General features: G+C 39.9%; 1 protein-coding gene across 2 annotated transcripts in view; it reads left to right on the top strand.

The window, feature by feature from the left end:
- Nucleotides 1–10,316, top strand: part of LOC138042020 (microfibril-associated glycoprotein 4-like) — a 19,155-nt gene extending 8,839 nt beyond the window's left edge. For both annotated transcript variants that reach the window (XM_068887749.1, XM_068887748.1), the window contains exons 5-6: nt 6,990–7,370; nt 9,706–10,316. In XM_068887749.1, coding sequence (XP_068743850.1) covers nt 6,990–7,370; nt 9,706–9,968 — 644 coding nt within the window. In that variant the 3' untranslated portion in view covers nt 9,969–10,316. The remainder of the gene's footprint in view (nt 1–6,989; nt 7,371–9,705) is intronic.
- Nucleotides 10,317–12,500: the final 2,184 nt, after the last annotated feature.

Below are 12,500 nucleotides of genomic sequence, written 5' to 3'. Positions count from 1 at the left end.
GACTAATATATTCCTATTTTTCACGTTGCCATGTTACCACCAATAGCGTAGCTCCTACTCTACTTTAAAAACTGCCCGCAACCCATAATCCCTCGATTCGCTCTAACGAAGGGCTAACGCTCGAAACGTCAGCTTTTAGAATCTCTGTACGGTGGCCAATTTACATTAGCAACTCCGTTGATAAAACCAAATTTTTGTATACTACTTCCCCACCGACGCAGCACCACAGTTTCTTTAGAAACTACCCCTTTATTCATTTGCTTATCAAGTAAGTTGCGATTAATACATATGTTTTGAATATTTGATAAATTGATTTTTAAGGTTGTAAGCGAGACAGACAAAGATGGGGGGAAATGCATGAGTTCCTAGTGGTCCATATAAACTCACTCCGGGAGTTAAACCTCGCTTTTTACCAAAGTGCAGACTTAAAATTGTCTTTCCCATAAAAGTAGGAAGACAATGACCATCATGAATATAAACCAATCACACACAACACCCGCAACCTCACGATAGGTCCTTTCTCATGTAAACAACCATATAACCAGACAACAGTGGTAGCCATTTTGTAAATAAACGCCCTTCAGGCGGCTCGTATGTCCGTTGATAATTTTAGTCCCTTAGAGATAACTATTTGACAGAGATGCGAAGATTCGGGGGCTGATGTGAAAGTTTTGAGGCAAATCCCTTAGCCGATGATATTATCAGCCGACATAGCAATAAGCTAGAAAAGGTTTCAGTCTTTATTTTACTTTTATAGCTCTCCCGTTATTTTCATACTGTTTAAAAACCGCTGGTAAAAAGCCTGTGTTGACCTAAGGGCGAATGCACTCGACTGACGGAAACAAGTACATACGATTGGAGTAATTAACTTTATTTCTACTCTGTTTAATGTGGACAACAACTTGACAAACTGTCTCGTGAAATTAAGTCTCGCAACGCCTCTTGGATGAAAAACTCTTCCCTTTTCATCTCACTGGACAAATCAACGTAGACGGGGATTATTGATTGATATACGTGCTATGATTTTACCGTACGGCGTGGAACAAAGTAGCCAAAGAAAAAGAAATTGCCCAAAGGCTGCATTATACTGAATACTGCTATCTCTGCGTCTTGTTTTGCATTATCAGCAAAGGCACAGCTTTTGTTCCTAGTGCACCTCTACGAGCTTGCAAGAATGTTCCTTTAAAAAATGAAATCAGCTGGTTTTTATGGAACACATTCGTAATATCGCAAATAAAAAGGAAACAAACAAAATCCTCTTTTGTAACATTTACCGCATGAACACATGATTTACGAAACGATCTACAGAATGAGGATCCCAAACTAAGTCAATGTGGTGTAACGAAAGTGGAGAAGGGCCCTAGTCGTCTGAATCAAAAATACGACTGAGAAAATCAGGAGCCTGGTCATTCTGGAATCGAAATGTCATGACTACAACAGATATTAAATATGGACAAAGCTTCGGACTGCAAAAGATCTTTACTACCTCCAGACGAAATAATCCGAGGTACATTTAGATTGTCCGTAACCCATTTAACGGTTAAACCTGATAGCTGGTTTACCAAAGAAAGCAGAACAAATTTACCTGCCAAAATCTCTCTAAAAGTACAGCTAATCCGCATTTCCTCGTGGGACCAAACACCTGACACTAAATCCAGGCCACACTACACGAAATAACCACCAAAACCAGAGTCACTGGCATCGGAGTAATCAACACCAACTGCGCTTGATTTAGGCGACATAACCTAAAAGGAGTTCAAAGTTCATAACGAGCCTCAAGGGAAACATGCAAGGGCTGATCCCTGGAGGATCTACATTCAATCGCTGCATAGCATTGACCGAACGCATAAATGGCGGCCAAATGTAATTTTTTTTCTTTATGTGCGAATGAGACTCACTACCCTCGCTATCAAGCAACATTTCTGTTATACTTTGTCCATGAAAACGAGGCTAGTGAGGCTAATTAGCACATAAACAATTTTTTTTTTTGAAAGGTTACGTTTGTACAAACGTTGGCCGTGTAGCACTTTGTGTGATTAGAGTGTAATGTGAAGTGCTAAGCATCTACCCCATATGAACCATGTGAGCGTTAGCCCTACTAATGGAAATGGGCCCACACAAGGACAGAGAAAAACTCTGACCAGGGTGAGAATTGACCAGTGCTACACGGCTAACGTTTGTATAAACGTAACCTTTCCTTGTACTTGTACATGTTCATTGCCGTGACTTTAATATCTTCAGTTCCCACGGCCTGCTCCCGTCTGACCTTGTAGCTCAGTCGGTAGAGCGGTGGAGATCTAACCCGAAGGTCGTGGGTTCAATTCCCTCCCTGGTCAGAGTTTTTCTCTGTCCTTGTGTGGGCCCATTTCCATTAGTAGGGCTGACGCTCACATGGTTCATATGAGGTAGATACTTAGCACTTCACATTACACTCTAATCAGTTAATTTTGGCCGCCATTTATCCATTTGTGCATTCGGTCTATACTGCACATCAAGCCATAGAAATAATTTGCCCAGTAACTGAAGCAAGATCTCTGGCTATAATTTGGTTATTTTAGAAACAAGGAACGAGGGAAGATTTGAGGTTGAAGATGCGAAACGTGGGAATTTGAATTAAAACCTTCGCCAAAATCTAAAATGGATCCCAGGAAAACTAACTTCTGAGTATGTTCCCAAATTGATTTGTCGTCGTTAGCTGTGAAACCAGACGAAGTAAGATCTTGACGAACTGAATCGCTGAGAATTCTGGAGCGCTCTTCAGACATATTGCCTCCGATACCGTCGTCGAGATACATTAAAATAAGATCACCACGACCTCTCCAGTATTTAACCAATTGGCGAACCACTTTGGTGGAGACATAAGGAGCTGAAGGCAAACCAAAATGAAACGCCTTAAATTCGTAAGATTTCATGACTCCATCGGAAGAAGGACACTTAAACAAGAAAACAATTTCCTGTGTTCTTCACAAATATCGATCCGGTGATAGGCTCACTTAAGATCAAACGAAAAAACAGACATCCCCGGGAGAATTAAAAATTTGAAGAACTGTTCTGAAGTCTTCGTACTTGACAGACTGCACAGCGACGTGTAATGGGTTGCAAAACCGAGGGTAAACCGGCGTCTCTCTTATACGGGACCCGGGTTAACAACTATGAAATCGCTCCCTGAACAAAACTTCTCTGATGCAAAGCAGAAGATCGATTCTCAATCGAATACGGGCGATTCCCGAAAAAGAATTTTGTAACCATTCTGAATAATGCCAAGAACAAACTCTGAAGCTCTAACTGCATCACGCCAAAAAGGGAAATTTGCGCGCAACTTTCCTTGAATGCAAGAAGGATCTTCGACGCCCTGCTCTGACTGGTCAAATTCACACTGATCCAAAATCAAAAAAAGTCATCATTTTGATCCTGACGACAAGAGTTTATCTTTGGATGGGCAAGAACTGGCCCAGTAACCTCTCTTTCCGCATCGAAAACACAATCGGAGCCTCTGTTGGGGACGAAAATAACTCCCAGCAGGAAGAAAAGAACCGGACGCACCACCAAATCTGGAAGCGCTATTCGGCGAAGGCGCGGAAAATTTGATGCCAGATTTCTTCTTTTTCTCTTTCAGAGTTTTAAGCATACGTATTCTTGAACCGTGGCCCAACCAAATTCGGATTTATCCGATAATTTAACTATCTTCTGTCTGTTGTTATGCAAGGAAATACCTTCATTCAACTCATCCTTCGCCTTGCCATTGTTCCCACTCGCCAAGGCGTTTACCGCGGCAGAACTCCTCTTGATCACCTTGCGGTTGAAGTTGAACTGTTGCTCGTTCCCTTTCTTCTTGAAGGCGTAGGTTTCTGGTTGCACTTCGAAGCTATTTGAGATGCTAAACCCGTCTGCGCTTTAAGCAAATTGTTTTGTAGGCCCTGAATCGGCGTATTTACTGTGCGAAAAAGAGGGAAAAGGAAAGGAAAGGAAATTTGTTTAAGTGACTAGTCGTTCTAGCGCTGGAGCACTAATTGGGGACAACTGAAATTAAACTGAAATTAAAAATGAAAGCAAGTGAAGTCAAATGTTGGTTTTTGAGGAGAGGGGAAACCGGAGTACCCAGAGAAAACTTCTCGGTGCAGAGTAGAGAGCCAACAAACTCAACCCACCTATGACGCCAAGTCTGGGAATCGAACCAGGGCCACATTGGTAGGAGGCCAGTGCTCTCGCCACTGCGACAACACTGCGCCATCCCTGCACCCCAAGAAGACGTAGAAGGCCCATGTGTGCGGATAAGATAACATTCTTCTGCCCCTCCAAAATGGCATGCAAGTCGGAAGGAATAGAAGGAGATGATGAAGATTCCTCGTCGCCCATGATTCGCGAAAAAACAAAAAGTAAATTTCAAGTAAGAGTAAGAGCCTCCAGCGAGAACCAAGATGACTAATTTACATAAAACAATTCTTAAATACTCTTACCGAATCTCTTGATAGTTAATTACAACGAGAACATATTTTCCCGCTAATTATTCAAAACGCAGAAAAATTCATGTTTCTTCCCCGTGAGAGAAGGGTGCAAAGGACTTGCATGCCGTCTTCATCACCAAGGTTGACGGGTTTGCCTTTCACTATTACAGCGCATGAATTGTTTTATCGGCTGTCTTCCCGAAGGGACCAGACTTTCGTTCCTTTAAATGCCCAATAACTTTGCCACCCTTAATAGAATAAAAGTCAAAGAGCGGATTGATTAATATTTTGTTGCGCATGGGAATTCATTTAGAAAAAATTGAGTACCGGTGATGTTACAGTTGCAGGGTTAAAAACTACGGTGTAACCTTTTAGCACGCAAACTGCAAGTTCAGTTCGGGTTTCAAGTTTCTCGTTGATTTTAGGTACCCAGGACTCTTTATAATCATGATAAACTACAAATAAACTGATATAAATCTATAGCTGTCAAAACCAGTGTTGAGATCACCTCGGTTGATTCAGTTGGGTCAAATAGTTGAGATCTCTAGTTATGTCTAAACCAAAGGTTTCTTGTTCACTTCTTCTCAAGCAAATATGAGGCATTGAAAAGGTTGAAGATGGAATAGATAAAAGGGGTGTTGCTTCCTATTATAGTATTCCGCGAAACACTCTTTCCACCTGGCTAAAAAGAAAGATAAGATCATAGAAGCCATTGGAAGCTCAGAACCAGGAATCACGACAACCTGGACAAAGCCATATGTATAAGTGGAAAAATAGACACGGCATTGTTTTTAAACCTGTTTGCGGAGAAGCGAAATCCGGCTCCCACATCCGAAATGACCGCCTCCTGGGAGGAAACCACTTTTCCAAAAACTCTGTCGAACTACATATCATTAAGTAACAGAACTCAAGTACATTGAATAGAATCGATAACGAAGCAAATATCGTCTAATTACTGCATGCGAAATTTAGGCAAATTTACAAATATCTCACGAACGCGATGAACTACACGGTACAAATGTTAAGCGACGACAAATGACAGCAAATTACATAGAGCCAAAAAATCGCAGATGTAGTAAAACTTATATATATAGGGAAATATTTATTGAAATGAAAAAACTGATTTCTCGTGTCTAAAGTGCGTTAGATAGAACTGGCAGCCGAAAATGCCGAAGGTGAAAAACTGCCCATGTTTTTTATTGGCAAGCCTGTCAAACCCAGATATTTTTTAATTTCTGGCGTAGTAAACTTACCATGTCGCTATACGGCGCGAAAAAAGAGTTGGATGGATAGTGGATTGTTTGAGAAATGGGTCCGAGAACAATATCAGAAATATGAGCGCGAAGGTAGAAAAGTTGCCATCATAATCGACAACTGCGCAACCCAGCCAATCATTTTGAATTTAAAAGCTATCAATTTTCTTTGTCTATTGTCAAATAATACATCGAAGACACAGCAAATGGATTCGGGAGTTATTCGGTCAACTAAGGCGTATTATCGAGCAGTGATATGCGATATCACTTCAGCATTTCGCCAATAACCCGCACTTCAAGTACACATTGTTGACCTAAATGAATTCCAAAAGGTCTCTTTTGAGACTCTTTGGCCACTGACCCAAGAATGGTCGTCCTGAGGTATTGTCATATTTTACCACAAAATAGTGAAAAACTGCAAGAAAGATTAGAAAGAATTTCATGTTGTGGAAATTTAAAATTAATTATTATTTGATGTTAAATGTATTTTTTTTTTTTTATGTCAATAAGAGTTTTTCAGTCGCATCTCAACAACACAAACTAAGAAACTATTTGTATATAAAAACTCGAAATTTCTCGCGCAATGTTAACTGCTTTACTATTACTCATGACGCTGCTTGATCAATCGCGTCATTACTAACTCTGCTGTCTGTCTACGTTTGTTGTGGGTCGAACTTCAATCAGTAATCAGTTGTCGAGATGTCGTTTTTTACCACTGTATTTGCTTTGAGTTAGTCCTCTTTGCGTTCTCCGTCAACCAGAATCTTGTAAGTAGGGAAATACTGTTGCCAATCTTTCGACCGCTACTCGGCTTTGTAACAACTTTGTACTTTTACGCTGGACCATCAAAAATGAAGAAGCAACTCATTCAAATACAAAGTGATATCGACACAATGAGGCGCTAACAAGGCTGTTGGTTAAGGTGAGCCTATAAGACCAGCTGTCCTCGAAAATGTGCTTTACCGCATTTAGTAAACGCCAATACTCGAAAAACTCGTAATCATCATTAAAATGATGATTTTGCCCCGGGTTTAGTAAGTGCAGAAAGTTAAGTTAGTTGAGGAAATCGCGAACCTGCGAAAGAGAGGAGGAGAAAAAAAAATATCGGTCCTCAATCGTTTTCGGCCTTCAATCGATAAGTTAACTGCCAAAAATCGTTAAAAGCAATAAGGGCTTTTTTCGGAAGGTCGAGTTTTATTGTCAAGAATAACACGTAAACAATTAACAATTAACACGTTGGTGGAGATGTTTCTTTTTCTAATTTTCAATTACTTGGTAATTATTCAAACAGTCACGAGGAACTGTGCTGAGTTGTACAAATATGGAAAAAGGATCAGTGGTGTTTACACGATCGACCCTGATGGTTCAGGGACCTTTGATGTGTTTTGTGACCAGACAACAGCTGGTGGGGGGTGGACAGTGTTCCAAAAGAGACTAGACGGATCGGTTGATTTTTACCGAGGCTATAATGACTACAAACAAGGCTTTGGTAACCTGAAGGGCGAGTTTTGGCTGGGACTGGACAAGATCCACCGTCTGACCAAACTGGTGAATAATACGCTTCGAGTTGATTTGGAAGACACAAAAGGCAATATTGCCTATGCTGCCTATGACATGTTTGCAGTGACCAGCGAGAAGGCTAAATACCAGTTGAGCCTTGGAACTTACTCGGGTATGTAATTTTATAAACCTGTCTACTGCACAATTAATTAAGATTCTACGATATAGACGGCAATAACGATTCCATTATTATAAAAGGGAGACAACGAGAGCAGTGTTTTTCTATGCTTATTGATACCCTTCTCTTTAAGCTTTTCGACTTTCACGGTCTTCTTCTTTGGTTAGTTCATTGTTGCGCTTGTGTAAAATAAATAATAATAATAATAATAATAATAATAATAATAATAATAAAAGACTCATTATAGCGCACATGATCCTAAAGTTCTAAGGCGCTGCACATCAAGTTTACAAGATCCACTAAAATAGAAAGCAACTAAAATATTATCCTAAAAAGAATCCTAACCTAACCCTAATAAAAAGACTCGCGAAACAAGTAAGTGTTAAGATCACGCTTAAAAGAATAGAGGTCAGTTGCAAGTCTCAAATGATCAGGTAGGCTATTCCAAAGTGTTGGTGCACAGACGGAAAATGATCTGTCATACTTAGTATTGGACCGAGGAACCTTCAGTAGACCCCTAGATGAAGATCGTAGTGGACGCGGCGGTACATATCTATCCAGCAGTTCAGTTATATACATTGGCGCAAGCCCATTAGGCGCCTTAAATGTCAATAATAGTATCTTAAAAATAATGCGCTGACTAACAGGTAGCCAATGAAGATGGATCAACAAAGGAGTTGCATAGTCATATTTCTCTTTGCATAGAGTCAAGCGGGCAGCACAGTTCAGAACAGATTGCAATGAACTAGTGTTACTTTCAAGACAATCTTGAAAGCAACTCTGAGAAAAATCCGGGCTTAAAAGAATATTCACGACAATCTTTGTTGAAGGAAATCTTTTGGGGGAAGAAAGACTCCTCAACACTCCTGTTGTTTCACTTCTTCATTTGGTGTTCTCTAACGAGTAGTTTGTTCAAAAGAGCACCTTAGACCGAAAGATTCGTTTAGCGCTCCCGGTCCAGGCAACGCATCGCGATTGGTCAAAGGATTAGAGGCTTAGAACGCAATAACGTCAACTAGACAAAAAGTGTTTAACATGTACTACGAAAGTGTACCTACGGCTGCACGAAACGTGGTCCACGCCGACGCCTTAAAATTTGCAGACCAATCGCAGTGGTTGGTTGCCAAGGTTCACTAACCTAAACCTTCTGGATGGAACGTGATTTCTCAACTAATAAACTCAAAGCAACAAACACTAAACCAACCGAAATAAACAAGAGATTAGCAAAACTATTTAATGTCCCTGTCCAAGCCATGGCCAAGCCCTAAACTAATAACGTCAACGCGGGATTAACGGATTAGTACGGTATCGGAATTTCTACGAGAATAATGATGGTACTACAGGATTGTTTTCCCAACAGTACAAGAACATTCGACTTACGTTTAGCGTTACAGTCTTTATTTACTAACATACACTATAAAGATTAGGAGTAGAGCAGTTGCACGACAACACGTACAAGAAGGACTTGTCAACGCAGTCCTTTTAGCTTCTCTAGTTAATCAACCCAGATGGATTAATTTCAAATAAGAAATATATCCTAGTGCGTCCAGGTATGAATTAAAATGTTTACGAGATCGGTATACGCACGAACGTTTCCGTGAGGGGCGTTGGAACGCCTTTGTGAGTAAACTTAATTGTGTTTTCAAGTACGTGCCTTTTCACTGGCAACAGTGTGGCCCCTTTGTTGAAGTGGTCACGTCCGTCTCTCAACATACTGTTTCGTAACTTTAACACAAGATCAAGTCCATTTGTTACGCACATATAACTTTAGCTGCAGAAGCATTTGTTACGCAAAATTAATTTTAATGGTACGACAAAAGTACTTAAACGCGTCGTTAACCAATCAAAACAAACACAATTTAACTCGCAATGTTTTCTTTTTAGACACAACCCATTCCAAGCAATTTAATGAAATAATCGTAGCTACAATTTTTATCGTTTTACACTTTATTACTGCGCTACACTATCTGCTCCGACAGTGAAATATCAAACCATCAAGGAACTGGCTGATTTAAAACACGACTTACCATTAATATCGTAATATATATGACGATTCCTTAGTACTGGTACAGAGAACAGTTAAAAGTACAACACTTTTATATATTCTCCCGGACTCTTCAAACCTCTGTTACATTCAAACACTCGCGCATTCCATTTCGTTCTGACTTCTTCAGTCCAACTTCTCAAAAAGGAACTTATTTCAGTTAAATGGGGAATTTTTAGAATCAAGTGATTCTGTTTAGAAAATACCTCATATTAAGAGCAGTGAGAAGGAGATTGGTTATCCGTAGTTACATATGTACTGTTACAATATTTCAAATATTTTCAGGAACTGCTGGTGATTCGTTATCTGGACACCGTGGTGCTGCCTTTTCTACCAAGGACAGCGATAATGATTCTTCGTCTGCCAACTGTGCAGTGTCTTATAAAGGTGCTTGGTGGTATAACGCTTGCCACCACTCAAATCTCAACGGTCTTTATCACCATGGCAGTCACTCTTCATTTGCAGATGGTGTCAACTGGAATGCCTGGAAAGGATACTACTATTCCGTTAAAAAGGCTGAAATGAAGATCAGACCAATTGGTTGTTAAAAGATTGATACACCTGATTCAAGTACATGTGAAGCCACCGGGAAGTTTTTAATCCAGTTGTTTGACAGAACTAAAAGTGAACAAAAAGTTGCCATTGTTTAGGATAACTCAGTTTCAATCCCGGAAATAATCCCCTCTCAAAAAGGAGCCGCTAAGACTGAGTCAAAATTCCTCTCAGCTGGGATTGGCTGAACTCAATCATCATCTCAGTTTCTCTTTTAATTTCGCTCCCGTCAAGATAAAACTCCTAGTTTAAGATCATGAGTATTCTAGCTGTCTTCACCTTGCTTTACTTCACAGACAATAATAATAAAGTCGAAAGACACCAAAGAGTGCATTTTTCTGTGCTATCTTTTGTCTTCTACTTATTATAAAAAAATGTAATCAAGGGAAAGCTTCCACTCTATTCCTTCTTTCATTGTATAGAGAAGAAACTTTTCCAAAAGGAAATCTCGCCATTCGGCAATCATTTTTTAGTTACAACAATCAACACACACAAAAGGCTTTTATAATCAATACCGTGAATGAAAAGACTGTGAAGGGTTATATGTACAGGTATTCACATTATTTCAAGTGCAGTTTGGAGTAAATGAGCATATGTAACTTTTTTCAAAGACCAACAAAAATTTTAAGAAGTTTACAAGTGCTCATTTCTTCCAAATTACACTTGAAATCATGTAATAGACCTAATCGGCTAACTCAATGTTGTACCCAATTCAAACTCTTTGGGAATAAAACGTTTTGTTCTAGGTATTTCCATATCATTTAAATGTGAATGCTACATTATCATGCAAATACAATACACAAAGAATCTTAGTCCCGGTAGATTTGAATTGGGTACAACATTGAGTTAGCCGATTAGGTCTATTAGTTATTGATAATTTGAATGAAAAAGTGTATTATAGACACTATGCAAAAATGGCTGCCTTTAAATTATTCTTTTGTTCATATTCAAAATAGCCCAACTAACCTCGATCGGAATAACAAATTCTTTAGAATTTTTGTCTCAAAAACCAGGTTAGTTGGGCTATTTTGAATATGAACAAAAGAATAATTTAAAGGCAGCCATTTTTGCATACTTTAGGGTCTATTCTAATCAAACTGAAGCATGCACGCATCATGCAATCACGTAAAAATTGTACCATGTGATTGCCTATCTCGACTTTCTTAGATCACTGACCAATCAGAATGCTTGGTTTGTTGCCTTTTCTGTAGCGAATTACCTCTTTCTGTACTGTGTTACCTGAAAATTGCATTTTATCACGAAACCCGCGTGTGTCTACTGAAACGGGACCCAAAGCTCTGCGCGACGTCGCACTAGTTTGCTGCGAGTTTGACGGGAGATAAAATGATAACTGCTAACGTAGGATAAATTGGCTACAAACGTGACGCTTTTATTTCACCCGACATCAAGAACATTGATATAATAAGCATCACGCAATCTCTTAAGCAAAGGTGGGGTTAAATATCGGCCACCGCCACAAATATGTGTCATCCCCAGGAAAAGCAGGAAAGAGCGTTAACGGTAACGATGCGAGCCCATGACTGACCAACATTACGTGCAACATGTAAAAGATAGAGCAGTTTAAATGATACAACCGGTTGCGGGCACAGCCCGTGAAATATAGAACCAATTAAAGCAGTCTGGAGCAAGATAAGGAAAGCATATCAGAATCTAGGTCTAGGAAAAATTAAAGACAACCTAACCGAATACGATGTCCGCAGTCGTTGAGCAGTCAAACCCGAGGATGAACCGACAGCCCAATGCCTGACTAAATTCATCCCGGATGCAATCTTTGAACAATTGTCCGCTTGTCGAGCTTGAAAAGACAAATTATTCTAAAACGAAGCGGCGAATTAGCAGCCCATGACAGACCTAAGTCACCGACCTGCGTTACTAGGAATCGAGAACCGTAGAATTTATAGTTAACTCTAAGGTAAATGCACCACAGGCAAGAAATGGGTAGCAGCTCATACCTGAACTACGCCATGGCCCATCCATTCCCAAATACATTAGTCAGTGGCTGGGGTCAGTGGGTTAATAGGTTATCCGTATTTACTTATACCTTTACATTACAGTAATGTTATCAGGAACTGCTGGTGATTCACTATCTAGACACCATGGTGCTGCCCTTTATACCAAGGACAACGATAATGATCAGTCGTCTGCAAACTGTGCAGTGTCTTGTGGTATATGGTCTGCCTGGAAAGGAGCATACTATTCTCGATCTGTTAAAAAAGCTGAAATGAAGATTACACCATTTGGCTTAAAAGATCGATTCACCAGTCTCTGATTTTCTAGTGCATGTGAAGCCATCAGAAGTGTATCAAGATTTGCGATTCAGTTAATTGCTCAAAATAAAATCAAACGAAAGTCGCCATTTGGTTTAATCGGGCGTTAGTCAGTTCCGATCACGAAAAGTTATCCCCCTCAAAAAGGAGCCTCTAAAATGCAAATTATCTAAAGAATTCTATTTTCTTCTCGGCTGGGATTGGCTCAGTGGGAGGCGCGGTGGCCTCATGGTCAGTGTG

Source organism: Montipora capricornis, chromosome 3 (assembly GCF_036669925.1).
Source record: "Montipora capricornis isolate CH-2021 chromosome 3, ASM3666992v2, whole genome shotgun sequence".
Lineage (NCBI taxonomy): Eukaryota > Metazoa > Cnidaria > Anthozoa > Scleractinia > Acroporidae > Montipora > Montipora capricornis.
This window is presented reverse-complemented; position numbering and strand designations above follow the sequence as displayed.